The sequence below is a fragment of the Nyctereutes procyonoides genome, unplaced genomic scaffold, assembly GCF_905146905.1.
Source record: "Nyctereutes procyonoides isolate TBG_1078 unplaced genomic scaffold, NYPRO_anot_genome, whole genome shotgun sequence".
In the NCBI taxonomy this organism is placed as follows: domain Eukaryota; kingdom Metazoa; phylum Chordata; class Mammalia; order Carnivora; family Canidae; genus Nyctereutes; species Nyctereutes procyonoides.
This window is the reverse complement of record NW_026575030.1, coordinates 20,579,261-20,606,528: the sequence shown is the minus strand read 5'-3', so window position 1 is coordinate 20,606,528 and position 27,268 is coordinate 20,579,261. Positions and strand designations below refer to the sequence as shown.

The window sequence follows — 27,268 nt, the reverse complement described above, 5'->3', positions numbered from 1 at the left end:
CCTGTAGGTATAAGGAGCGAACGGGCTGGTGGGGTATTACCAGCCAAACACTCCCCTTCATGGCTCCTGCTTTACAACCCAAACAAAACAAAATGAAGTTTTTAAAAAAGCAAATGGGGCAGGATGGATAGACTAAGTCCAAACTATCGTGGTTAGAACCGGCACGCACAAAGGTAGTCTCTAAAATGAAAAGATCCTTCTTTTTGCTGGAAGGAGACAGTAGAAGAGGAATATGAAGGGGTGTAGGGGCGTCAACATCATAGGGGACCTACACCCCTCTTCCCAATGCCACAATGAGGAGAGCCCAGAGAGAAATAGGCGTGTGGTGCTTGTAGGCAGACGCAGCCTAGGGCGCCTTATAAAAGGTGTCCCGTGTCTGAGCAAAGCACAGAAGCCATGGAGCACCTCCCTGGGCCTGAAGAGGAGGGAGCACGGCGCCTGTGAGCTGTGTAGGCACGTGCCCAGGGACAGGAGGCCTCCCTCCCCCACCTCTCCATGGTCTGGAACCGTAGGGCTGGGGAGCTGCCCGGGTGGCTCAGTCGGTTAAGCACCAGACTCTTGATTTCAGCTCAGGCCATGATCCCAGGGTCGTGAGCTGGAGCCCCCATTAGGCTTGCTGCTCAGTGAGGAGTCTGTTGAGATTCTTTCCCCCTCCTCTGTGCCTCCCCCTGTTTGTGCGCCCACCCCCTCAACACACGTGCACCCTCTCTCCCTCTCTCTCTGTGTCTCAAATAAATAAATAAATAAATCCTCAGAACTGTGGAGCTGGGGCCCTCTGGGGAGCCTTAAAGGAGGCTGAGGTGGATGTTTCCCGTCAGCCTGGCAGAGTGGGAGCTAGGGGATTAAAATTCGGTTGAGCGATAAGCCGTGAAGACAGTTCTGTTTCTTACACACGTAAGTTCATGGCCTGAGATTGAGGTTGACTGTCCTCCCCTGCCTCGGTTCCCAACACACACAATTCCCACTGAGACATCGCTTCCATTCCCACTGCCTTTCCCTCCCACCCTCCTCCTGACACTCACCTCCAGGGAGGAATTGCCCACCCAGCCCGTCTGATTGTATAGACACTGGCTCCTGTCCCTGCAAGCGCAGACCACTGTCCTTGGCTGGAGCACAGATGACAAGTTGACTTCAACGTTTCTTGCTAGAATCTCCAGGGTGAATGGTTCCAAGGACTTTGGTGTCCACAGCAGTGTCCCGTTCTCTGCCCCAGGGAAGATAAGACCATTAGGGCTGGGGGCCTCGGCTGCTTGCTGTCTGACGTGTCCTGAGAGCTGATGTGGGCCTTTCTCCGCCTCTCTCAGGCCACACTTCAGTCATCAGGCATTTCCTTGAGCTCGGCTGGCTTCCTGGAGTGATCTTGGTCGCACCCCACGCTGGAGGTAGCATGAGCCCCACTGAGTGATTGCAGGTGGAACTCCAGAGAGGGGAAGGCAGTTGCCCCCTGAAGAGGTGCAACCCTGCTCAGGCCTGCACTGGGATGGGACATCCAGGAGGGACAGAGAATAAGGCCCCAAGGCTAGGATCCCCCTGATGGTTCCCCAGGCTACCCTGTAGGCAAAACTGGCTTCCCCTTCACAGCAGCCCCATCCCTGGCCCTGATTTCTTGCCCACCCTCCTCCCGCTTCTTGCACCTTTGACCTTCAGACACCAGACTACAGTGAAACGCTGCTACGTATCAGCAAGGACTCTTCTGATCCAAAGGTGTCTTATGGTTTGTCTCTTACGGAAAGTCTCCTTAAAACAGCAGGTTGAGAGTTGTTGATAGTAGGGGACAGACAAGAGCAGCTCCCAGACTATCACTCTTCAGGAGAGGAGCCCAGGAGGGGAGAAAATCTCCTGATTGGCTGGCACCTGGGAGGCTGCCACCTGGCGCCAAAGGGCGCAAAGAGAAAGAAAGAAAATAGGCCAGAGAGAGGTGCTCTGAGCTCAAAATAAGGTCCCTAATGGCTTTAGTTTAGCAAAGAATAGTCTTTAGCATAAGTGGTGCCGGCAACTGAAGGGAAGTTGGGGACGCCCGGGGGCTCAGCGGTTGAGCATCTGCCTTCCGCTCAGGGCGTGACCCCGGGGTTCTGGGATGAGTCCCACGGTCGGGCTCCCTGCATGGAGCCTGCTTCTCCCTCTGCCTGGGTCTCTGCCTCTCTTTCTCTCTCTCTGTCTCTCATGAATAAGTAAATAAAATAAAATTTAAGAAGAAAAAAAAAAAGAAGGGAAGTTGCATCCTGTGGGCTTTGACTTTTCCACCCAGGTCACGGTTTTAGGCCGAGGGGTCTCCACACCAGTACTGACAGGTAGAGATGAGGCTTTGCTTGGTCCCAGCACAGAAGAGCAACAGGGAGAGACAGAGTTAGGCAATCGTGGTTGACCGACATAAAAATAATGAGAACCACGCCGAATGAAGCTATTTATACCTTTAAATCCTGTTCCATGTGATAGCCTTCTTTTAATAGATTTGAAAATGCTTTAGATCAGTATTTGTTAAATTGTTATACTCTATTCTAGTAATTTGGTGACCGCATCAAGCTGGTTAAAGATGATCGTATGTTACTGGGTTTGGTGGAATGACCTTTGGATCACTTGCGTGGGCCCGAGACAGTTTTGCTCGCTGGCCAGACTTCCAGAAGGCCATCGCTGCTGTTCACTGGGGGCACCTATCTGAATCACAGGGATCATTCTTGGAAATGCTGGTCCTAGATATTCTGGTGGAAAAGTGACATGAAATTGCCCAGGGCGTGATAATGCAAAATTACCTTAAAAAGCTTGACTCTGAGCTCATCCCTTCCACCTGCACCCAAGGGCTCTTACCGAAGAGCTTGAAGTCACTATTGCTGTTCCTCAGAGTGAATGTGACGTGCTCAGGGTGGCTGGTGTACTGAACCAGCGTGGTCTGCCCCAGGTAGGCTTGCACCACGTGCGGACCCTCGATCGATGGGGGGTACTCATCTGAAACACAAACAGGAGATTCGGGTTTGGGGGCAGGACACTTTCTTGCCTCATGGGCCTCGTCTCTCTCCGTCTAGTCCTCTGGTTTGTGGGAGGTGTTCTCAGGACTAGGACCCACCTCTGGAGGCAGGAATTACACCATGTACCTGCTTTCAGATCTCTGTAGAGCAGGTGGGGGTTGAATTGCCCACCTGGCCAAATCCTTATCTTCGCTTTATCTTCCCTCCCCAGACAGGGTTCAGGTCAGGCTCTCTCCTGATCAGAGCGCTCTGCTGGGCGTGGTACAAAGTGAATCAGAAACCAGGGTTATTCAGACCATCACAGAGTTTTGCCCTTGGAAGAGGGCTAGGAGCCACGAGGGTGATCTCCAGATGGGCATTGCATTTGCCAGGAAATAGAGGAACACGGTGGACATGCAATTTCCAGTTCACTGTTCAGTCATTCGGTCAGTCGCTGAACACATGCACTGAGCACCTACCATACAGCTGGTAGGGCTCTAGGTAGTGAGGACACAGCAGTAAACAAATACTGAGAAGGATACCTATGGAACTAGGAAATATGCTAGATAGTTATAAAGGCTGAGGAACAAAAAACAAAGCAGGGACAGCAAATAGGAAGTATGGGTAAATGTGAAATTTGGGCAGGCTAGCCAAGAAGGGCATTGCGGAGGAGGCGACTCTGCTTGCACGCAGCGTTGGAGGAGGTGAGGGTGAGCCTGGGGCTGCCTGGAGGAAGGGTGTCGGGCAGAGAAGGCCATGGATGGAGCCTGGAGTGAGGAGCGAGCCCGCTGTGGTTGATGAACACAGAGAAGCCAGGAGGGCTGGAGTGGACGGAGCAGGGCAGGGAGAAGGAGAGGGAGAGTTGGAGAGGTTCTAGGGTCAGGTTGGAAAGGGCTTTGCATGTCATCACAAAGTGAGCCTGGGAGTCATGGGAGGAACAACCTGAGCAAAAAAAATCTGTTAAATTTTTAAAGGAATATCGTGAAAAGGGTGGGGCGGGGAGGGGGGCTCCTAATCTGCCACCTAACTCTGCAAAGGTCTCCCTGCGCCTCCCGCCACTTACTGAGGGTGGCGTTCATCCGCTGCTGACTTTCGAAGAGCATCCTGGTGTTCAGGCCCGTGTCTGTGTTTCCTGTGGCCAGGCTGTCATAGATGCACCGCTCATCTTCATGACACTTGGAGAGCAGCGTTGCATTTAAGGTTTGATTTTTCTGCAGGCTGGTAAGGAAATCGGGGGTGAAGTTGGAAGGCGGATGGTCACCTCTCTCGCCAAGGAGTCCTGTATCATTGGTTTTCCCTGTAAGACACAGGATGCAATGGCGGTGGCACCAGGGATGGTCTCCAGCTCTATCTCCTCTGTGTCTACCCCTTCGCCTCACTTTATGTGCCTGGGGGTGCGAGGGAGATGCGGAGGGGTGGAGTGACTTCTGGCTTCTGAGGCCGGAAATGCCTGCTCTGGTCAGTGGAGCCACCCCTGCCCTTGTCTTCTCTTCCAGGTAGAGAAGTGCAGATGGGATGGGAGTGGGGGGGACAGATCTAGGACCGCACCAGAATCCTGAGCACTTCCTCCTGGCCTTTCCACTCCTCCCTCACAAAGGATGGAGGTCTGGTCCCACAGGCCTGAGGACACGATGCTTTCCATCCCGCCCAGCCGCACCTGCCCCGCGGACCCTAAAGCCCTCACTCACAGGTCATTCCGTAGTGAAAAAGTGAGTCCTCGCTGCTATTGCCGGGAATGGTGGAGCCATTGGGCATCCTGAAGTCATCACCTGGATTGCCATTCCAAACTCCTGAGGGACAGAACAGGAGGTTGGCCATCCTGGGACTGTGGCTCCCCCCCCCCCCCGAGGGAAACCCCTTCCAGTTGCATCTGTCCTTGGCCCAGTCCTTCTGGGGGAGGAGAGGGGACCACACCTCATAGCCCACCCTCTGTCCCAGGGATGAAGAGGGGGAAATGAAGGCGGGGGTGGAGGAAGAAGGGGCGTGGGAGAGGGAGGGCTTCCCAGAGCCCATCCTCCAAGCCCCCCTGGCTGCCCTGAACCGGAGCTTTAGGAAGCCAAAGGCTCACAGGGAAGCTGAGAGGTCTCGGTCCCGCCGCCGCCCAGGCAGGGTCGTCCCTGCTTCTCACCCAGGAGGCCCTCGGTGCGCTGCCGATACTCCGCGGGGAGGCCACACGAGGCGTGGAGGATGTTGGACAGGGCCCTCACCGAGACGGCCACCGCCCCATCGAAGGCGGCCGACACCTCGGAGCCGGCGCGGGTCACCGTGACGCCGGTGGTGTTGAATGTCTCCTGGCCTGGACGTGGGGAGACAGATGGGGAGCCCGGGGCCGGGACCCTGCGGCCCAAGACTTGGGGGGGACGGGGCAGGGGTGGGGTGAGGCTCCGAGGGCCGCTTGGGGGCCTGGAGCCTGGGGATGCCTTTCCCAGGGGCCCCGAGCCAAGCCCACAGGACACCCCTTCTTCCGGGGGACTGGGGAGGGGGGAGGGAGGCCCGAAGCCTGGGCCCGGGTGAAGAAGCTGCGGTTCGGCCAGAGGAGGGGGCGTGAGGCGAGGCTGCCCACTGGCTCCGCTCCGCTCCCGAGTGGGTGCCCCCAGCCCGACCCGAGGAGGCAGGGAAGCTGACCCCTGTCCCCAGCCTACCTTCGTGCTGAGTCCCAAACGGCACAGTCTGGTTGTTGACCTGCACGCGGATTGTGTCATTGGGCTCGAGGAGCCATCGGACCTGGGAGGGAATTGGAGGAGGCCTAAGCCTGACCCTTGGGCGGGCCCAGGGCCTGAGCAAGGAGGCCGCGGGGGGCTCGGACCCGAGCCCCAGGACGAGGTGGGTGGGCCTGACGGTGAGGTTGCGCCGCCAACAGCGCTAGGGCACGGCATGGGCCGGGCTGAGAGCGCACGTTTCTCAGATGATCTCATTTAAAGCTCACAACAGCCCCGTGAGGGAATATTGTCATCCTCAGTTTACTCCAAGAAAAGGGAGGCAGAGGCGCCCGGGTGGCTCAGTGGGTGAGCCTCTGCCTCGGGCCCAGGATGTGATCCCCGGGTCGTGGGATCGAGTCCTGCATCGGGCTCCTGCAGGGAGCCCACGTCTCCCTCTGCCTCTGTCTCTGCCTGTCTCTGTGTCTCGTGAATAAATAAAATCTTAAGAAAAGAAAAGTGAGGCACTGGAAGGTCAGTAGTTCCTTCAGGATCACACGGCTGATGGAACCATGACCCAAATGGCACCGTTCATAGGGTCGACTCTCGACGTGTCCCACCCACCCCGGCGCCCCCTCCCTCTGCTCCCCCTGCCTCCTCCCCTCCTTGGAGCCCCCCCCTCGCACACCGTGATGGGGCTCAGGCTGCGGGCCTCATAGCTCGCTGCAAAGGCAATGAAGTTGGTGGCCCTGGCAGAGCCGGTCTGGGCGGTGCGACCCAGCAGCAGGAAGGAGGAGTTTCCGTCCCAGGCCCGGACCAGCTGGAAGTCGCCCAGCCCATTGAATGTGTAATTGGCACCGTCCAAGGTGGTGATGTGGGGGTCCCCAAACATCCAGGCTGGAAGAAAGGAGAGGCCACGCTGGCGCGGCTGGCGGGGTGCAGATCTGAGCCCCCCACAGCCTCCAGGCCGACTCAGGCCTGTGAGATGCTCACAGAGTAGAGAACATCCCCGAAGGCCCCCCCCCCCGCCCCCGCGCCCAAGTCACATCTACGGTTGCCTCGCCTCCCCCCTCCCGTGCCACCCACAAGGCCCCTCGGTTGGGCCCTGCCGCCGCCGCCCGCCGCAGGAGGCAGGCCCTGCCCAGCCCCTCGTGCCCAGGCTCACCGGGCCTCGGGGGCCGGTACCCAGCGCAGCCCACACGGGGCCGCCTCTGCCGGTACAGGGCGCAGAGCACGGGCCGGTCGCTCCAGCGGCAGCACCAGTTCTGGGGCTCCAGTTCTCGTCCTGTGGGGGAGAGTGCACGTTGCGGGGAGATGCAGGACCTGCAGCACCCAGCTGGGGGGTTTGGGCAACGGCGCGGGACTCGGGTCCTGCCCTGCTCGGCGACCTCGGGCCGTGGACCGGTCAGGCTTGTCAGGGCAGCAAAGCCCCAGGCGCCTGAGCTCGTGGCTGTGGCTAAGGGGCTTGCTTTCTTGAAGGGTGGCACTGGGTCCCCCTGCCGCCAAAGTGCAGGAGTGGGAGGGCGTGACCGCCGGTCTGGGGACCCTGGAGGCTGCTGTGATGGCCGGGGGCAGAGCGGTGGCAGGGGGTGGAAGGAGGACCCACACTCTCCTAATTTAAGACAACTGTATAGGGGTCTCATATTTAAGCTGCTGCTGCTATTGATTAAGGACATTCGGGGCACCTGATAGATCAATCAGTTAAGCATCTGACTCTGGATATCAGCTGAGATCATGATCTCAGTGTTGTGAGATTGAGCCCTGGCCCCCAGCCCCGTGCTCTCTGGCTCTTCTGGAGGGTCTCTGCGGGAGATGACTCCATGTCTCTCCGGAGACAGCCAGCTAATCTGGGTCCTGAGGCACAGGGTCAGACTGGGGCCCTCTCCTTCCCCAGAACATGGCCCCATTCTTGTCTGGGGCCCTGAGGCCAAGTGAAGATGGGGCAAGAGGCACTCAATCGTAAGTCCCTAGGATGGCAGCTGGAAGGGCTGCTGGAAGCTTCCCAGTGTTACAACACGAGGAAATCAGTGGCCAGAGAGAGTAAGGGGCTGGGAGGGAAGGGGGGCGAAAGGCTTCTTTCTTCAGATCCCACTGCTTGGCTCTGAGGCCAAGCATGGTCTCTGACAGAGAATGGTAGAGACTCCAGAGAAGGTGGGGGGTGAGATGTCCGTGGACACGTACCAAACTGCCAAGGATCGTGCACTCTCCAGCCTTGGAGAAGCTCGCCCCAGGGCCCGTAGCTGCAGCACACGCCCCCGCGCCAGGAGGAGAAGCTGCACAGCTGCCTGCTGCCGAGGCCCCACCAGCCTGCAATGGGTACAGACACGCTCAGGCCCAGAGGCCTGGGAGCGGTGGAGGGATGGGAGGCTGGGGGGGACCCTGGGGGAGGGGCCGAGGGTGCCCTGGAAGGGACATGTCAGGCGTGACCGGAGGGTTGGTGGGTGGGTTTACGGGGGCGGTGGGCATGCCCCAAGAGGCAGAGAGGAGCTCTCACCTATGCTGCTAGGCTGGAACCGCAAGTCCCACAGTCCCTGCTGCCAGGAGCAAGGGCAGGAGACCTGGTTCCAACCCCACATGGGCCACTGAGGCTGTGTCTTCAGCCACTGCAGGCACTTGAGACGGTAGTTGGGCCTTTCTTCCTGGTGCAGGCTGTAGAGCTGCAGGCCCCGGAGGCCTAGCGGAACAGAGGAGGGAGAGATGCTGCTCCAGGGCCACAGGGCCGCACGCTCAGCATTAGCGACCGAGACCGGCTCACAAATGCACCTTCTGCTACCGCCTCTGCCTCTCGGGACAGCCAGTCCAGGGATGGGACCCGTTTCAGTCTGGCCCCTTTATGTAACTTCCAGAAGCCCCTGAAGGTTGGATTTTAGGGGGAAACTCTGGGACAGTTGCCGAGCAGGGAGGCCTCACCCCCGCGGAGCCAGCCCCCAGCCCCCGTCTTCAGTGCACCAGTCCTCCACCCTCCCATATGCCAGTCTGAGTTCCAGTACCTTCCAGTCTCCCCGAACCAATTCTTCCTCATGCATCCTCTACCTCACTAAGTGGCAGCCACCAGCTCAGACACTTGGCTTCCATACCTGACCCCCACCCCTCCCCCAACACAGACGTATCAGTGGCCAAAGTAGCCAGGACAGAGGCCGATGCCTGGAAGCCAGCTGGGGAGCCACAGAGAAGCTGACATGTGAAGCAGGGCCTTGCTCCAGTACCGTGAGGCCGAGGAAGCTTCCTCTGAGCCCGGATGCCATCCTCGGAAGGGAGAAGTAGTTGGGGGGCGAAAACCCTGGCGGGGGTCGAATTTAAATTGACCTTTAACTGTAAGTTGCATAGTGGGCACCCCAACCGCCAGGAGCAAGTAGGGGGCTCTCGGGTCCAGTAAGACACAACGGGACATAATGTGTTGGGGTTTGACCCTGTTCCCGCACTAAAGAAGAAATTATCCAGATAACTACAATTTGTTAAGGTTTTGAAAAGAATAATTATTGTTTACGGGCTATCTGTTCACGTGTCTTCTCCACAATGGCCTGATATCCTGGGCAACGAATCAGATATTCTCTCCCAACACACACGCACACACACTGTCATATTGTGCCCCCGAGGCCGCAAGCAGCTGCATCTTGATGGAAGGGCCCGAATCTGACCGGGCAGCTGTCTCCACGAGATGGCACCCATGATTTGACTTAGCTGCTGTTTCCCAGAAGTGTTTGTCACAGAACAAATAGAAGCACGTTTATGTTTCACCATCTGCGTGGCTGATGTCTAACGCTAAACCATCCTTCGTTCTATGCACATTTTGGGGAACTGTAATTTCTTTCCTCTTGGGGCCTCCGGACAATAGATTGAGTCACGTCCATGGGGCCTCCTGATACTGAAGCACCGGCCTTCCTAACAGCTATTTGAGAGCAAACGTAGGCAGTCTGCTCCTTTTGTTTTTCTTTTTTTTTTTTTTTTAAGATTTTTAAAATTTACTTATTCATTCATGAGAGACACAAAGGGGGAGGGCAGAGAGGCAGAGACCAGCGAGGGAGAAGCAGGCTCCCTGCAGGAGCCAACGTGAGACTCGATCCCGGGACTCCGGGGTCATGCCCTGGGCCGAAGGCAGGCGTTCAGCCACTGAGCCCCCCGGGGGCCCCCATTCCTCCCCTTCCTACTCCTGGCTCTCAGCACAGCGTGCAGCACGCAGCAGGTGCTCCGTGGCGATGACTGCACGTCAGGCTCCTGGACCTCCTGTTGGTGGGGTCCCTCTGGGATCTCACCCGGACTCCCTCCAGCTCCGATCGGCCACCTGGAGTAGCGGCCTAACTGCCCACGCATAGCCCCACCTCCTGCCGCGGCCCTGTTGTCGCCTCCAGGACCCGGCCTCCCCGAGAGCTGGGTTCAGCAGGTCCCTGGGGGAGACCTCGCCCCACCTGAGATGCCCCACCCGAGGGCCCAGAAGGTCCTGGTGTCCCGGACTGGGGGCAGGTCCTGTTCACAGGGGCGCTGCCCTGTCCGGGGACCCCCGTGAGATGGAGGAGACGCTGGGAGCTGCGGCTCAAGGACCCCCGCGCCGCGTGGCGGAGGACAGAGGGCATTTAGGGTCCAGCCAGGTGTGCAGGGCGCTGTTACCTGTGTGGGTGTTCAGGAGCCGGTCAGGCTGGTACCTCTTCCACATGGGCCCGGAGGACAGCGCGCTGTGGCCGCAGAGCCCGTCTCCGCTGCGAGCGGGGGAGAAGCCAGGCTGTCACCACGGTCCCGCCATCGGGGCCCAGCGCCTGTGCCACCCCAGCGGCGGCAGGTGGTGGCCTGCACCCGTCGGCGGGCCGCCCTGGGAGCAGGGAGCCCTGAGCCACCTGCTTCACCTCTTCCCGCCTCAGTTTCCACGTTGGGGGAAAGAGGACAGTTGGACCCACCTTGCTGTAGTGTGGGGACTGAGTGCGGTGACATCCGTGGGTCCCTGTACACCTGCCACGAGGGGCGCCCCCTCCGTGCTTCTCTGGGAGGGGAGCCTGTGGCCCCCCACCCCCTATGTGACACGGGCCAGGCGGGCCACACGGCAGACACCTGCCCAAGGCCTACTCAGGACGTGCGACAGCCCTCGCGCCCCAGCGAGCCGGCCGATTCCAGCTCTTTGCCCCTCTGAGCACATCAGAAAGTGAGCGAAGGCGGTGGAACGACGGGGTCAGCCCTGGACACAAGCCGGTGGGTACGTGACGCGCCCTTCACAACTGGTTGCTCACAGGAGCGGTGTTGAGACCCGCAGTCAGAGACTGAGTCACCTCCACACACAGGAGTCCACGGCACCCCTGCAGCCCCTCGCCTGCTCTGTCTGCCTTTCCCCCCCGGACCTCGCCCAAGCCCCCCGGGTGCCCCGGGTCACAGGCTGGTGCTCAGCCCACCAGGGGTCACGAAGGCAGAGCTTGGCCTCAACTGGCGGAGGGCAAGTTCCTGCTTGGCCACCTCCAGCTCTGGGACTTGGGGCAATTCCGGATCCATTTTACCTCCGTTTCCTTATCTGTAGAATGGGCAGTAAAGAGTAGCCCCTTCATGGGTGGTTGAGATGATTAAATGGAATAATGCATATTAAGTAGTTAGTGTAATAAATGGTGGCTATTATTATTATTACAGTACTTGAGAGGTCGAGAGAGGTTAGCTAAGGACAGTAGAACTCGGGGAAGTCAACGCTCCGGGAACTATTATAAGGCGTGAGTACTGGGGTGGGAAAGAGAATGGCCCGGTGATGGGTATATTTCATTTGAAACAGCAAGAAGGGGGAACTGGAGCAGGTGTGGGTCAGAAACATCAATAAGAAGGATTCATACCCTGTCCGGGGAGATGGGAGGGGGTGTGTGTGCCGCAAAAACCTGACCCTGCCACCACCTCCCATTACGTGCTTAGCGCTAGCCATCCATCCCTGTCCTACCTGGAGAAGCCCATGAGCACCGGGTTGCCTGGGCGCTGGGTCACATCCCACTGCATGCCACCGCTCTGATAAAGAAACAGGGCATAGGACCTGCTGCCGTCTGTGGAGAGGATGGCCTGGTAGGTGCTGGTCTGGAGGTTTGTTGAAGACAAACACAGGGATGCCTGTGAGCGATCTGGGGTCTCCTCCCCGATGTCCCATCACCCTCCCCACAACCCTGCCCCGATACACACATCCTCTTTCCCTAGCCTACTCAGAGCAAGCTTGGGATTGTGCAGGGCAGCTTCCCCCACTCCCCCACCCCCTGGGCTGTCAAAGCATCTACCGTGGTGGACCTGCATTTTTGTGACTTCTGTCCAGGAAGGGGTGATAAAGGGTTCTGGTTTAGGATCCAGTTAGAAGAGAGTTTGTGTGAGAAAGCTTCAGGACTCAGAAAGATTGGCCACGACCCCAGAGAGCCGAGAGAGGCCTACTTAGCTTCCTCTGGGATATTTGTAAAGACATTGTTCAAATGTCCCCTCAACCTAAATAGCGTGGATGGACCACAGAGGTGGGACTGGAGGCTCTCTGAAGGCAGATGCCAAGCACTGTGCTTGTACAAAGTAGGAAACCGATGAACTTGTTGAACCAATGAGGAAACGAGTGACTTTAGACCACACACAGGGGTCTAAAGTCCCCGGGCGGAAGACTGAGGACACTGTGTGCTGTGACCATGGCCACTGGCTGGCTTTGCAGCTGAGAGCTGGAGTTGGAAGTCAGAAAGCCTCCATTCCAAGCCTGGCTTTGTCACTTACTAGCTGGGTGACCTTGAGCAGATCATCTAACCTCTCTAACCGTCATCCTCCTCATCTCTAAAACGTGGATAATAATATCAGGTTGAGCCATCTCAAAAATGGGTGGCTACTGGCAGCCACTTCTGACTTACAAAAATTCCATTTCCTATGTTTTAAACCAGTGAGTATCGGTGAGTGCTCAGCAAACAGGGTGGGGGTGAGGGGGTGCTATCATCAGCAATCCGTCCTTGAGTCAGGGCAGATGTTAGAAGAGTGGCCCCTGCCTAGGGTTCCAGGATGTATGACTTCCAGATGGTTCGCAGGACGTTGTCCATTGATCCACTCACCCCGAAGGTCCGCCTGGCAGGATAGGCAGGGGCATTCACCCAGGTGACCTTTAGGGTCCACTTGGCTTTGTAGTTCCTGGTGTCAGTGAATTTATTAATCCAAGACTCCACCTGCCGGACTAGCAGGTTGTGTTCATGATAGAGCATGTCATATTCCTAGGAAAGGAAGGCAGAGAAGACAAGGAAACGAGGGTCCCACCTGCAGGTCACCTCACAGTTGTGACAGGGGATTCCCGAGTGTATGTAACAGCCCTGCTCTGTTTCCTCCCCACCCTCATATTTATTTATTTATTCCCCCCCACCTCATATTTAAACATCAGTCTCTGCCCACAGGGAGCCCAGGCTCTGACAGCAGTCACGCTTGCCCACGTTCACACCTTTGTCTCTCCTTGCTGGCTGCTGGGAGATCCTGAATGCTGGACTTTGAAAGGCTCACCTGGTAAAATATGGTTCCCTGGCCACTGGAAAAATCAGCATCGTCCCAGAATGGAGCCACCATGGCCACAGGGTCCCTGCCTGTGAAGCCTCTAAGGGGAGGATTGGGGTAGGAGAAAATCTGGTACTCTGACTCCGGGAAAATGATCTGGCCATTATCTGTGAACTGGGAACACAGAAGTTCTTCTGGTTAGTGTCCAGGGAGGGAGGGAGCGGGGGAGGCAGGGAGAGAACTTCCCAGGCGTGGGCCAGCTCCTCAGAAGTGTGATCCCCAAGGACATCTCTGGGTGGAACTTTAGGGATGTCAACAACCACTGCCAGGTCGTCCCATTCATCCCCGCCTGCTGGGGCCCCCTTGCTTAGTCCTCACACAGATGCTCTTCACCTGCAGGACACTCCTCTGTTTTAAGTCCTTCCTGACAAGGTAGGTTTTGCCCTGCCTCAGCGGCCAACCCCATCCATAGACGGCCCCAGCGCAGAGCGGAGCCCTCTGGGTGGATCCCCACGGAACCGTCCTGAAGTCCCAGCAGCATCAGATGGGGCTAAGAGGATTGCTCCCCTGGGTCCCATCGCGGTGTTGCCCTACCTTAGGGTGTCCTGCCTCAGCCCGCCACCCCGCCCCTGAGGGCTGCGGGGGCCATGGCTGCCATTCCAACTCTCCTCCAGGAGACGTGGCTACTTGGCCTGAGGAACCAGGAAACATTCATAGAAAATGTACACAGCATTAAAAGGCCGTTTCCCAAATAGAGCTTTCTCCTCATAAAAAGGCCCTGAAAGTAGTGGAGAGCTTACTGAACCCCGAGACCTCTATAGTAAGGTAAAGATACTTTTGTCCCTGAGGGTAGGAGGGCCTTGCCTAGCTCCCAGTTGCTTGTCGCATACTTCCTTCCTCTGGGCCATGGTCACGGTCACAGGGCCATCGCCAAGCCCTAGAGAGAGAAGTAGAGTCTGGGAAGCACAGGTCACAGGTCCTCCCTTTGGTCTACACCTGGGGACTCACATAGAGGTAATCCCGGAGAGAGGAGCCAAGAAGGAAGCCAATCTGGGGCCTGAAGAGTGGTGAGGTGAAGTCCGTGGTCCTCTCGACAAACTCCCTGTCTCCAACACTTGGCCCGTAAGGGAAGAGGGAAACGCCTGGGCCAGCAGGACAAAGAAAAGAAGGTATTTCTCCAGATACATGGGTAGATACCCCTCCCCCCCCCCAATTTCTCCTTGGACCCCTTAGATGTCCTTGGGTTCTAGCTTGAGAAAGCTTGTCTTAAATATTCCTCAAACGGGTCTCCCCCTTTCGTTCTTGGCAGCCCTCCCTGTTGGCCTGGATACCACCGCATCTCATACGGCCCCCTCGGCCTCCTGGAAATCCACCCAACACCACCACCATCCAAGTATAAACCTGGCCGGGTCCTACCTGATTCCATCACATGACGGCCTCATTCTCAACATTCTTCACCTGGTTTCCACACCCCCAGGTGTCTTGGGGGTCTCCTCCCCATGCAATACTGGGACTCCTTTTCATGTCTACACTTTTATTCCAGTTCCTCAAGCCCTCTCGCCTCCTTGGGATGCTTCTCCTTCTCCAGCTCCTATTCATTCTTTCCAGGAAGCCGCCTCTTTGCCTTGAGCATACCCCGACCTCCCCTGGGACCTTCCATTGTGCCCAATACCCTGCATTTATTCCTCTAACTGCACCTATCAAGGCAGCAGGTCCATCTCTTACTAAACAGCATCGTGGTCACTTCTTCTCTCCACCTCCCAGCCTGGTGCCATGTACAGAGCCAGCCCTCAGCACCCAACTCTGATGCTGTCCCATAGCCCACTGTGGGAGTTGACGACCCAAGAGAGTCTATGAGCAGGTGGGCTGAGACGAGTCTTCAGTTCCATCTCCCCTCTAAAGGGGATAGGGGAGCAGCTGGACTACCGACGGCCCAGAGGAGGCAGCACACATCCCCACAGAACCAGCTCTCCCTGCTCCCCCAAAAGAGCCCTCACTGGTAGATCTAATGGAGCTGCCAAAACTACGGCATCCACATCTAGCTCAGATCTCTATATCCCAGAGTGGAGGGACCCCACCTCTCCAGGGACATTTACCTTTTTCTGGCTTGATGGGGACTGGGGCAGCCGTTGAGTGTGCCGTGGATGCTGCCGGAGAGAGAGTAGTGAGCGTCCGGGAGGTTGTGGACGATAGTGATGTTGTGCTACTCTGACTGCCTTTCGCCAGGGAGGTTACCATCGTTCCTGGGCATATGGGAGAGAAGATTGGAGTGGGTCTTATTATCTGAAAGTAGCAAACAGTGTCACAGATTTCAGGAGATGGAAGAAGCTCTCTCGTCCATCTTCTGCTCAAACCCAAACTGCTCCCGACAGTAAGAAACAGTCCTCTGGGGTAGAGTGGATGGTCCGCCTGTCACTCTCCACACTTGCACTCAATTCGACTTCTACTGGAACTGCCCTCAAACTAGGCGCACGCACCATCATCGCTCAGGCCCTCCTCTAGGTGGAACTGAATGAATGAGGCCACAGTGAGAGACAAATATACCGGACTCCCAGCCTACCTGAAGTCTGAGTGCTCAGAGTGCGGCTGGAGAAGGCTGTTGAGTGTCGCTCTACTACAGTTGTCATTGAGCCTGTTGAGCTGACTGGGGTAACACTTCCCGTGACACCTGGTGCCATGAGCCCTGTGTTGCCAGCAGTGCTGTTTCCTACTATTGGCTCTTCATGGACCTGTGATGTCGTTGCTGATGTGTTGCTTCCACTGGAAAATGATGAGGTGTCACCAGGGGAAGCTGATGGCGTGGCTCTTTCTGTCACTGCGGAAGGTGTGTGGCTGACACTGGAAGGGGACGAAGGGCTTAGTGTGCCAGACAAGGCCGTGTCCTGAATCGTGCCATCTGTACGTGTGTGTTCACTTTGGGAGGATGAGGGAGTGGATGTGATCATCGCTGAGACACTGCTGGCTCCAGACTCAGTGTTGGTCTCCATGGTCTGGGTCGAGTGACCCTGAGATGACGCTGTTGTCTCTAGGGTAGACATCAGGGAAGAGTGTGCTGTTGAGTGTCCCCCTGGCCCACTTGTCATTGAGTCTGTTGAGGTGACTGGTGTAACACTTCCTGTTTCAGCTGGTGACATGTGTCCTGTGGTTCCTGCTGGGGTGTCTGTTGCAATCGGTGTCGTCGGGACCTGTGATGTCATTGGTGATGTGTTGCTTCCACTGGAAGATTCTGAAGTGTCATCAGGGTAGGCTGATGGTGTGGGTATTTCTGTCACTGTGGAAGGTGTGTGGCTGACACTGGAAAGGGACGAAGTACTTGGTGTGTCAGACAAGGCCGTGTCCTGGGTCATGCCATCTGTAGGTGTGTGTTTACTTCGGGAGGATGAGGGAGAAGATGTGATCATCACTGAGACACTGCTGGCTCCAGACTCAGTGCTGGTCTCCACGGTCTGGGTCATGTAACCCTGAGATGACTCTGCTGTCTCTGGAGTAGAAGTCAGGGAAGAGTGTGCTGTTGAGTGTGCCCCTGGTCCACTTGTCATTAGGCCTGTTGAGCTGATGTGGGTAACACTTCCCATTACCGGTAGTGACGTGTGCCTTGTGGTTCCTGCCGAGGTGTCTGTTGCAATCGGTGGTGTTGTAGGGACCTGTGATGTCGTCGGTGATGTGTTGCTTCCACTGGGAACCAATGAGGTGTCACCAGGGGAGGCTGATGGCATGGCCATTTCTGACACTGTGGAAGGTGTGTGGCTGACAGTAGAAGGCGATGAAGTGCTTGGTGTGTGAGACAAGGCCATGTCCTGGGTCAAGTCATCTGTAGTAGTGTCTCCTCTTCGAGAAGATGAGGGAGAGGATGTGATCATCGTTGAGACACTGCTGGTTGCAGACTCTGTGCTGGTCTCCACGGTCTGGGTCATGTGACCCTGTGATAATGCTATTGTCTCTGGAGTAGAAGTCAGGGAAGAGTATGCTGTTGAGTGTCCCCCTGGCCCACTTGTCATTGAGCCTATTGAGCTGACTGCTGTAAGACTTCCTGTTTCAGGTGGTGACATGTGTCCCGTGGTTCCTGCTGGGGTGTCTGTTGCAATCGGTGTCGTCGGGACCTGTGATGTCATTGGTGATGTGTTGCTTCCACTGGAAGATATTGAAGTGTCACCAGGGGAGGCCGATGGTGTGGCCATTTCTGATAGTGTGGGAACTGTGTGGCTGACACTGGAAGGGGACAAAGTACTTGGTGTGTCAGACAAGGCCGTGTCCTGGGTCGAGTCATCTGTAGTTGTGTGTTGACTTTGGGAGGATGAGGGAGTGGATGTGATTGCAGCTGAGACACTGCTGGTTGCAGACTCTGTGCTGGTCTCCATGGTCTGGGTCATGTGACCCTGAGATGACGCTGTTGTCTCCAGAGTAGAAGTCAGGGAAGAGTGTGCTGTTGAGTGTCCCCCTGGTCCACTTGTCATTAGGCCTGTTGAGCTGATGTGGGTAACACTTCCCATTACCGGTAGTGATGTGTACCTTGTGGTCCCTGCTGGGGTGTCTGTTGCAATTGATGTTGTGGGGACCTGTGATGTCATTGGTGATATGTTGCTTCCACTGGGAAACGAAGAGGTGTCACCAGGGGAGGCTGATGGCGTGGCCATTTTTGACACTGTGGAAGGTGTGTGGCTGACACTGGAAGGGGACAAAGGGCTTGGTGTGCCAGACAAGGCCGTGTTCATGTCCCGGGTCATGCCATCTGTAGGTGTGTCTTCACTTTGGGAGGATGAGAGAGTGGATGTGATCATCGCTGAGACACTGCTGGCTCCAGACTCAGTGTTGGTCTCCATGGTCTGGGTCGAGTGACCCTGAGATGATGCTGTTGTCTCCGGAGTAGAAGTCAGGGAAGAGTGTGCTGTTGAGTGTCCCCCTGGTCCACTTGTCATTGAGTCTGTTGAGGTGACTGGTGTAAGACTTCCTGTTTCAGGTGGTGACATGTGTCCCGTGGTTCCTGCTGGGGTGTCTGTTGCAATCGGTGTCGTCGGGACCTGTGATGTCATTGGTGATGTGTTGCTTCCACTGGAAGATACTGAAGTGTCATCAGGGGAGGCTGATGGTGTGGGTATTTCTGTCACTGTGGAAGGTGTGTGGCTGACACTGGAAAGGGACGAAGTACTTGGTGTGTCAGGCAAGGCCGTGTCCTGGGTCATGCCATCTGTAGGTGTGTGTTTACTTCGGGAGGATGAGGGAGAAGATGTGATCATCTCTGAGACACTGCTGGCTCCAGACTTAGTGCTGGTCTCCATGGTCTGGGTCATGTAACCCTGAGATGACTCTGCTGTCTCTGGAGTAGAAGTCAGGGAAGAGTGTGCTGTTGAGTGTGCCCCTGGTCCACTTGTCATTAGGCCTGTTGAGCTGATGTGGGTAACACTTCCCATTACCGGTAGTGACATGTGCCTTGTGGTTCCTGCCGAGGTGTCTGTTGCAATCGGTGGTGTTGTCGGGACCTGTGATATTGTTGGTGATGTGCTGCTTCCACTCAGAGATATTGAAGTGTCACCAGGGGAGGCTGATGGTGTGGGTATTTCTGATAGTGTGGGAACTGTGTGGCTGACACTGGAAGGCGATAAAGTGCTTGGTGTGTCAGACATGGCTGTGTCCTGGGTCTTGCCATCTGTAGGTGTGTCTTCACTTTGGGAGGATGAGGGAGTGGATGTGATCATCGCTGAGACACTGCTGGTTGCAGACTCTGTGCTGGTCTCCATGGTCTGGGTCATGTGACCCTGAGATGATGCTATTGTCTCCAGAGTAGAAGTCAGGGAAGAGTGTGCTGTTGAGTGTCCCCCTGGTCCACTTGTCATTAGGCCTGTTGAGCTGATGTGGGTAACACTTCCCATTACCGGTAGTGATGTGTACCTTGTGGTCCCTGCTGGGGTATCTGTTGCAATTGATGTTGTGGGGACCTGTGATGTCATTGGTGATATGTTGCTTCCACTGGGAAACGAAGAGGTGTCACCAGGGGATGCTGATGGTGTGGCCATTTTTGACACTGTGGAAGGTGTGTGGCTGACACTGGAAGGGGACAAAGGGCTTGGTGTGCCAGACAAGGCCGTGTTCATGTCCTGGGTCGTGCCATCTGTAGGTGTGTCTTCACTTTGGGAGGATGAGAGAGTGGATGTGATCATCGCTGAGACACTGCTGGCTCCAGACTCAGTGTTGGTCTCCATGGTCTGGGTCGAGTGACCCTGAGATGATGCTGTTGTCTCCAGAGTAGAAGTCAGGGAAGAGTGTGCTGTTGAGTGTCCCCCTGGTCCACTTGTCATTGAGTCTGTTGAGGTGACTGGTGTAACACTTCCTGTTTCAGCTGGTGACATGTGTCCTGTGGTTCCTGCTGGGGTGTCTGTTGCAATCGGTGTCGTCGGGACCTGTGATGTCATTGGTGATGTGTTGCTTCCACTGGAAGATACTGAAGTGTCATCAGGGGAGGCTGATGGTGTGGCCATTTCTGATAGTGTGGGAACTGTGTGGCTGACACTGGAAAGGGACGAAGTACTTGGTGTGTCAGGCAAGGCCGTGTCCTGGGTCATGCCATCTGTAGGTGTGTGTTTACTTCGGGAGGATGAGGGAGAAGATGTGATCATCTCTGAGACACTGCTGGCTCCAGACTTAGTGCTGGTCTCCATGGTCTGGGTCATGTAACCCTGAGATGACTCTGCTGTCTCTGGAGTAGAAGTCAGGGAAGAGTGTGCTGTTGAGTGTGCCCCTGGTCCACTTGTCATTAGGCCTGTTGAGCTGATGTGGGTAACACTTCCCATTACCGGTAGTGACGTGTGCCTTGTGGTTCCTGCCGAGGTGTCTGTTGCAATCGGTGGTGTTGTAGGGACCTGTGATGTCGTCGGTGATGTGTTGCTTCCACTGGGAACCAATGAGGTGTCACCAGGGGAGGCTGATGGCATGGCCATTTCTGACACTGTGGAAGGTGTGTGGCTGACAGTAGAAGGCGATGAAGTGCTTGGTGTGTGAGACAAGGCCATGTCCTGGGTCAAGTCATCTGTAGTAGTGTCTCCTCTTCGAGAAGATGAGGGAGAGGATGTGATCATCGTTGAGACACTGCTGGTTGCAGACTCTGTGCTGGTCTCCACGGTCTGGGTCATGTGACCCTGTGATAATGCTATTGTCTCTGGAGTAGAAGTCAGGGAAGAGTATGCTGTTGAGTGTCCCCCTGGCCCACTTGTCATTGAGCCTATTGAGCTGACTGCTGTAAGACTTCCTGTTTCAGGTGGTGACATGTGTCCCGTGGTTCCTGCTGGGGTGTCTGTTGCAATCGGTGTCGTCGGGACCTGTGATGTCATTGGTGATGTGTTGCTTCCACTGGAAGATATTGAAGTGTCACCAGGGGAGGCCGATGGTGTGGCCATTTCTGATAGTGTGGGAACTGTGTGGCTGACACTGGAAGGGGACAAAGTACTTGGTGTGTCAGACAAGGCCGTGTCCTGGGTCGAGTCATCTGTAGTTGTGTGTTGACTTTGGGAGGATGAGGGAGTGGATGTGATTGCAGCTGAGACACTGCTGGCTCCAGACTTAGTGCTGGTCTCCATGGTCTGGGTCATGTGACCCTGAGATGACGCTGTTGTCTCCAGAGTAGAAGTCAGGGAAGAGTGTGCTGTTGAGTGTCCCCCTGGTCCACTTGTCATTAGGCCTGTTGAGCTGATGTGGGTAACACTTCCCATTACCGGTAGTGACGTGTGCCTTGTGGTTCCTGCCGAGGTGTCTGTTGCAATCGGTGGTGTTGTAGGGACCTGTGATGTCGTCGGTGATGTGTTGCTTCCACTGGGAACCAATGAGGTGTCACCAGGGGAGGCTGATGGCATGGCCATTTCTGACACTGTGGAAGGTGTGTGGCTGACAGTAGAAGGTGATGAAGTGCTTGGTGTGTGAGACGAGGCCATGTCCTGGGTCAAGTCATCTGTAGTAGTGTCTCCTCTTCGAGAAGATGAGGGAGAGGATGTGATCATCGTTGAGACACTGCTGGTTGCAGACTCTGTGCTGGTCTCCACGGTCTGGGTCATGTGACCCTGTGATAATGCTATTGTCTCTGGAGTAGAAGTCAGGGAAGAGTATGCTGTTGAGTGTCCCCCTGGCCCACTTGTCATTGAGCCTATTGAGCTGACTGCTGTAAGACTTCCTGTTTCAGGTGGTGACATGTGTCCCGTGGTTCCTGCTGGGGTGTCTGTTGCAATCGGTGTCGTCGGGACCTGTGATGTCATTGGTGATGTGTTGCTTCCACTGGAAGATATTGAAGTGTCACCAGGGGAGGCCGATGGTGTGGCCATTTCTGATAGTGTGGGAACTGTGTGGCTGACACTGGAAGGGGACAAAGTACTTGGTGTGTCAGACAAGGCCGTGTCCTGGGTCGAGTCATCTGTAGTTGTGTGTTGACTTTGGGAGGATGAGGGAGTGGATGTGATTGCAGCTGAGACACTGCTGGTTGCAGACTCTGTGCTGGTCTCCATGGTCTGGGTCATGTGACCCTGAGATGACGCTGTTGTCTCCAGAGTAGAAGTCAGGGAAGAGTGTGCTGTTGAGTGTCCCCCTGGTCCACTTGTCATTAGGCCTGTTGAGCTGATGTGGGTAACACTTCCCATTACCGGTAGTGATGTGTACCTTGTGGTCCCTGCTGGGGTGTCTGTTGCAATTGATGTTGTGGGGACCTGTGATGTCATTGGTGATATGTTGCTTCCACTGGGAAACGAAGAGGTGTCACCAGGGGAGGCTGATGGCGTGGCCATTTTTGACACTGTGGAAGGTGTGTGGCTGACACTGGAAGGGGACAAAGGGCTTGGTGTGCCAGACAAGGCCGTGTTCATGTCCCGGGTCATGCCATCTGTAGGTGTGTCTTCACTTTGGGAGGATGAGAGAGTGGATGTGATCATCGCTGAGACACTGCTGGCTCCAGACTCAGTGTTGGTCTCCATGGTCTGGGTCGAGTGACCCTGAGATGATGCTGTTGTCTCCGGAGTAGAAGTCAGGGAAGAGTGTGCTGTTGAGTGTCCCCCTGGTCCACTTGTCATTGAGTCTGTTGAGGTGACTGGTGTAACACTTCCTGTTTCAGCTGGTGACATGTGTCCTGTGGTTCCTGCTGGGGTGTCTGTTGCAATCGGTGTCGTCGGGACCTGTGATGTCATTGGTGATGTGTTGCTTCCACTGGAAGATACTGAAGTGTCATCAGGGGAGGCTGATGGTGTGGGTATTTCTGTCACTGTGGAAGGTGTGTGGCTGACACTGGAAAGGGACGAAGTACTTGGTGTGTCAGGCAAGGCCGTGTCCTGGGTCATGCCATCTGTAGGTGTGTGTTTACTTCGGGAGGATGAGGGAGAAGATGTGATCATCTCTGAGACACTGCTGGCTCCAGACTTAGTGCTGGTCTCCATGGTCTGGGTCATGTAACCCTGAGATGACTCTGCTGTCTCTGGAGTAGAAGTCAGGGAAGAGTGTGCTGTTGAGTGTGCCCCTGGTCCACTTGTCATTAGGCCTGTTGAGCTGATGTGGGTAACACTTCCCATTACCGGTAGTGACGTGTGCCTTGTGGTTCCTGCCGAGGTGTCTGTTGCAATCGGTGGTGTTGTCGGGACCTGTGATATTGTTGGTGATGTGCTGCTTCCACTCAGAGATATTGAAGTGTCACCAGGGGAGGCTGATGGTGTGGGTATTTCTGATAGTGTGGGAACTGTGTGGCTGACACTGGAAGGCGATAAAGTGCTTGGTGTGTCAGACATGGCTGTGTCCTGGGTCTTGCCATCTGTAGGTGTGTCTTCACTTTGGGAGGATGAGGGAGTGGATGTGATCATCGCTGAGACACTGCTGGTTGCAGACTCTGTGCTGGTCTCCATGGTCTGGGTCATGTGACCCTGAGATGATGCTATTGTCTCCAGAGTAGAAGTCAGGGAAGAGTGTGCTGTTGAGTGTCCCCCTGGTCCACTTGTCATTAGGCCTGTTGAGCTGATGTGGGTAACACTTCCCATTACCGGTAGTGATGTGTACCTTGTGGTCCCTGCTGGGGTATCTGTTGCAATTGATGTTGTGGGGACCTGTGATGTCATTGGTGATATGTTGCTTCCACTGGGAAACGAAGAGGTGTCACCAGGGGATGCTGATGGTGTGGCCATTTTTGACACTGTGGAAGGTGTGTGGCTGACACTGGAAGGGGACAAAGGGCTTGGTGTGCCAGACAAGGCCGTGTTCATGTCCTGGGTCGTGCCATCTGTAGGTGTGTCTTCACTTTGGGAGGATGAGAGAGTGGATGTGATCATCGCTGAGACACTGCTGGCTCCAGACTCAGTGTTGGTCTCCATGGTCTGGGTCGAGTGACCCTGAGATGATGCTGTTGTCTCCAGAGTAGAAGTCAGGGAAGAGTGTGCTGTTGAGTGTCCCCCTGGTCCACTTGTCATTGAGTCTGTTGAGGTGACTGGTGTAACACTTCCTGTTTCAGCTGGTGACATGTGTCCTGTGGTTCCTGCTGGGGTGTCTGTTGCAATCGGTGTCGTCGGGACCTGTGATGTCATTGGTGATGTGTTGCTTCCACTGGAAGATACTGAAGTGTCATCAGGGGAGGCTGATGGTGTGGCCATTTCTGATAGTGTGGGAACTGTGTGGCTGACACTGGAAAGGGACGAAGTACTTGGTGTGTCAGGCAAGGCCGTGTCCTGGGTCATGCCATCTGTAGGTGTGTGTTTACTTCGGGAGGATGAGGGAGAAGATGTGATCATCTCTGAGACACTGCTGGCTCCAGACTTAGTGCTGGTCTCCATGGTCTGGGTCATGTAACCCTGAGATGACTCTGCTGTCTCTGGAGTAGAAGTCAGGGAAGAGTGTGCTGTTGAGTGTGCCCCTGGTCCACTTGTCATTAGGCCTGTTGAGCTGATGTGGGTAACACTTCCCATTACCGGTAGTGATGTGTACCTTGTGGTCCCTGCTGGGGTGTCTGTTGCAATTGATGTTGTGGGGACCTGTGATGTCATTGGTGATGTGTTGCTTCCCCTGGGAAACGAAGAGATGTCACCAGGGGAGGCTGATGGCGTGGCCATTTTTGACACTGTGGAAGGTGTGTGGCTGACACTGGAAGGGGACGAAGGGCTTGGTGTGTGAGACATGGCCGTGTCCTGGGCCGTGCCATCTGTAGGTGTGTCTCCCCTTTGGGAGGATGAGGGAGTGGATGTGATCATCGCTGAGACACTGCTGGTTGCAGACTCTGTGCTGGTCTCCATGGTCTGTGTCGTGTGACCTTGAGATGACACTGTTGTCTCCAGAGTAGAAGTCAGGGTGGAATGTGCTCTTGAGTGTCCCTCTGGTCCACTTGCCATTGAGCCTGTTGAGCTGACTGGAGTAACACTTCCCGTGACACCTGGTGGCATGGGCCCTGTGTTGCCAGCACTGCTGTTTCCTACTATGGACTCTGTGGGGACGTGTGTTGTCGTTGCTGATGTGTTGCTTTCACTCGAAGATGATGAGGTGTCACCAGGGGAGGCTGATGGTGTGGCCCTTTCTGTCACTGCAGAAGGTGTGTGGCTGACGGTGGAAGGGGACGAAGTGCTTGGTGTGCCAGACATGGCTGTGTCCATGTCCTGGGTCGTGGCATCTGTAGGTGTGTGTTGACTTTGGGAGGATGAGGGAGTGGATGTGATCATAGCTGAGACACTGTTGGTTGCAGACTCTGTGCTGGTCTCCATGGTCTGGGTCGAGTGACCCTGAGATGACGCTGTTGTCTCTGGAGTAGAAGTCAGGGTGGAATGTGCTGTTGACGGTCCCCCTGGTCCACTTGTCATTGAGCTTGTTGAGCTGACTGGAGTAACACTTCCCATTTCAGGTGGCGACGTGTGTCCTGAGGTTCGTGCTGGGGTGTCTGTTGCCATCGGTGTCGTCGGGACCTGTGATGTTGTTGGTGATGTGCTGCTTCCACTGGAAGATGATGAGGTGTCACCAGGGGAGGCTGATGGCTTGGCCGTTTCTGACACTGCGGAAGGTGTGTGACTGACCCTGGAAGGGGACGAAGTACTTGGTGTGCCAGAGATGGCCGTGTCCTCGGTCGTTGCACCTGAAGGCATGTGGTTACTTGGGATGGATGAGGGAGTGGACGTGTTTGCCACTGAGGGACTGCTCTTTGCAGAGTTGTTCGTATTATCCATGATAGTAGTGTTTATTGTTGTAGAAGAAGCTGCTTTCCCTGGAATAGAAATGAAGAGTGAGTCTCGAATATCTGAGTGACACACATTTCATTGAGTCTTTTGATGTAATTGGAGTAAAATATTCCATTTCATGGTGGGGTGTGTGTTCTGTGTTTTCTACGTTGTCGTTTTGCCTTTGCCATCCACTTTCTCACGTTGTCAGATTGGTGTGTTGGCATTTGAATAGGATTGTCCCTAAAAATATACTTGGTAGAGTCTGTTCACCTATGAGGGTTAGAGGATTGTCACCTTAAATGTAAGATAGAAGGGCTTATGGGACATGAGATTCTATGCCCGGGAAATTGTAGAGTGTATAACTGCTTTTGCATATGTCCGTCTGTATATCATGTTACTCCAGAATAAATGGCAATAAGTTTTAATTATTTAACCACGGCGATGATTTCTACTCACATAGATAACAATGAATCTTAAATGATATGGTAGTGAGTGTTCGTGGTAGCATTTTGTCTCCATTAGCAATTATTTAAGAAGGATATTAATAAATAGTGATGGAGTTCGCCTCCTACTTTCCCAGTACAAATTTAGAAGCCATCACCCATGTGCTTCAGATTCAGATCATTTTTTTAAAGGTTTTATTTATTTATTCATTAGAGACAGAGAGAGAGAGAGAGAGAGAGAGGCCGAGACCCAGGCAGAGGGAGAAGCAGGCCCCATGCAGGGAGCCCGATGCGGGACTCGATCCCGGGTCTCCAGGATCAGGCCCTGGGCTGAAGGCGGCGCTAAACCGCTGAGCCACCGGGGCTGCCCAGATCATTGTTTTATTTAAAATACACACACAGTTCATGTACTCAACAAATTTCAAATTGTCACACATCCTATACACATATTTCTCAAACACTACGAAGGAGACGGGAAGCCTTCTCTTCTTTTTACAGCCTCTTTTTCTTTCTCTTAATCCAGCGTTTATCCCTCTGGTGTCCTTCTCAATCTGTCTCTTAATCTCATCTAAACTTTTTCCAGTTTTCTCCCATACTGATAATCTTGTGATCTTCTTTTTCTCCTTTATTTCTCCCCATCCCCCCATCTGAAACATACAAGATATTTACTGACTTATCAGAAGCTTCTCTGGAGAGCCAGGATGGGTAAATACGTTTGAATTTGTATGTTTGAATCCCCCTGACATCCCTAAATACATACACTGTCGACAGCAAACGTATCAACCACTTTAACTGTCTTGTTTATTAAGTATTAAGCATTTGGAAGTACACTAAGGAATACTAGAGAATTTAGGAGGACTCAAGTTTGAAGTGACTCCTTCTCTGGAATAATGTGGGTTTCTGTCATGGGGGTGGGTATCCTGTCTCCTATTTAATAGTGACGTTTATTTCATTTCACTCTCCCTGAGGACCTTCCTCATGAGTGGTCCCTCTAACTACAATCCAGAACTTTCCCTTCCTACTTTAATTTTTCTTTTTAAATAGGAGTGAATTCATTCTGCTTCCTTTCCAAATCATGTGGATTCTTGAGCACAGGTCATCCCCCTTTCTACAAACCTCAGCAAGCTGTTTCTTTTTTTTTTTTTTAATTTTTATTTATTTATGATAGTCACACAGAATGAGAGAGAGAGGCAGAGACACAGCCTGCTTCTCCCTCTGCCTGTGTCTCTGCCTCTTTCTCTCTCTCTCCTAAAAATGAATGTTTTCTCTTATAACTTTAGCGTATCTTAAACTAAACTTATAAGTGTTTTTTTAAAAAGAAATTTTTTTATAATTTTTTTAATTTATTTATGATAGTCACAGAGAGAGAGAGAGAGGCAGAGACACAGGCAGAGGGAGAAGCAGGCTCCATGCACCGGGAGCCCGACGTGGGATTCGATCCTGGGTCTCCAGGATCGCGCCCCGGGCCAAAGGCAGGCGCTAAACCGCTGCGCCACCCAGGGATCCCCAGCAAGCTGTTTCTAAAGGCATCGCCACCCTACAATTGCCATCTGGGCCATGAGCTGGGGCCTAAGCTACTTTTAAGATCAACAAAACTGTTTTTATGTTTTGTTTTGTTTTTAACAATCTGAAGGGGAAAAAGTCAATGTAATTAT

At 54.6% G+C, this 27,268-nt stretch overlaps 1 protein-coding gene across 1 annotated transcript in view; it reads right to left on the bottom strand.

Moving 5' to 3' along the window:
- MUC4 (mucin 4, cell surface associated) overlaps nucleotides 1-27,268 on the bottom strand; it is a 53,486-nt gene that overhangs the window by 6,351 nt on the left and 19,867 nt on the right. Inside the window, exons 2-16 of the mRNA XM_055316564.1 lie at nucleotides 14,033-14,166; nucleotides 13,034-13,198; nucleotides 12,598-12,753; nucleotides 11,478-11,608; nucleotides 10,184-10,272; nucleotides 8,073-8,252; nucleotides 7,760-7,885; nucleotides 6,744-6,863; nucleotides 6,267-6,475; nucleotides 5,585-5,666; nucleotides 5,071-5,238; nucleotides 4,631-4,732; nucleotides 4,006-4,239; nucleotides 2,806-2,943; nucleotides 1,023-1,204 (exon numbers count right to left, since the gene is read on the bottom strand). Of these exons, the coding sequence (XP_055172539.1) occupies nucleotides 1,023-1,204; nucleotides 2,806-2,943; nucleotides 4,006-4,239; nucleotides 4,631-4,732; nucleotides 5,071-5,238; nucleotides 5,585-5,666; nucleotides 6,267-6,475; nucleotides 6,744-6,863; nucleotides 7,760-7,885; nucleotides 8,073-8,252; nucleotides 10,184-10,272; nucleotides 11,478-11,608; nucleotides 12,598-12,753; nucleotides 13,034-13,198; nucleotides 14,033-14,166 (2,216 nt within the window). The remainder of the gene's footprint in view (nucleotides 1-1,022; nucleotides 1,205-2,805; nucleotides 2,944-4,005; nucleotides 4,240-4,630; nucleotides 4,733-5,070; nucleotides 5,239-5,584; nucleotides 5,667-6,266; nucleotides 6,476-6,743; nucleotides 6,864-7,759; nucleotides 7,886-8,072; nucleotides 8,253-10,183; nucleotides 10,273-11,477; nucleotides 11,609-12,597; nucleotides 12,754-13,033; nucleotides 13,199-14,032; nucleotides 14,167-27,268) is intronic.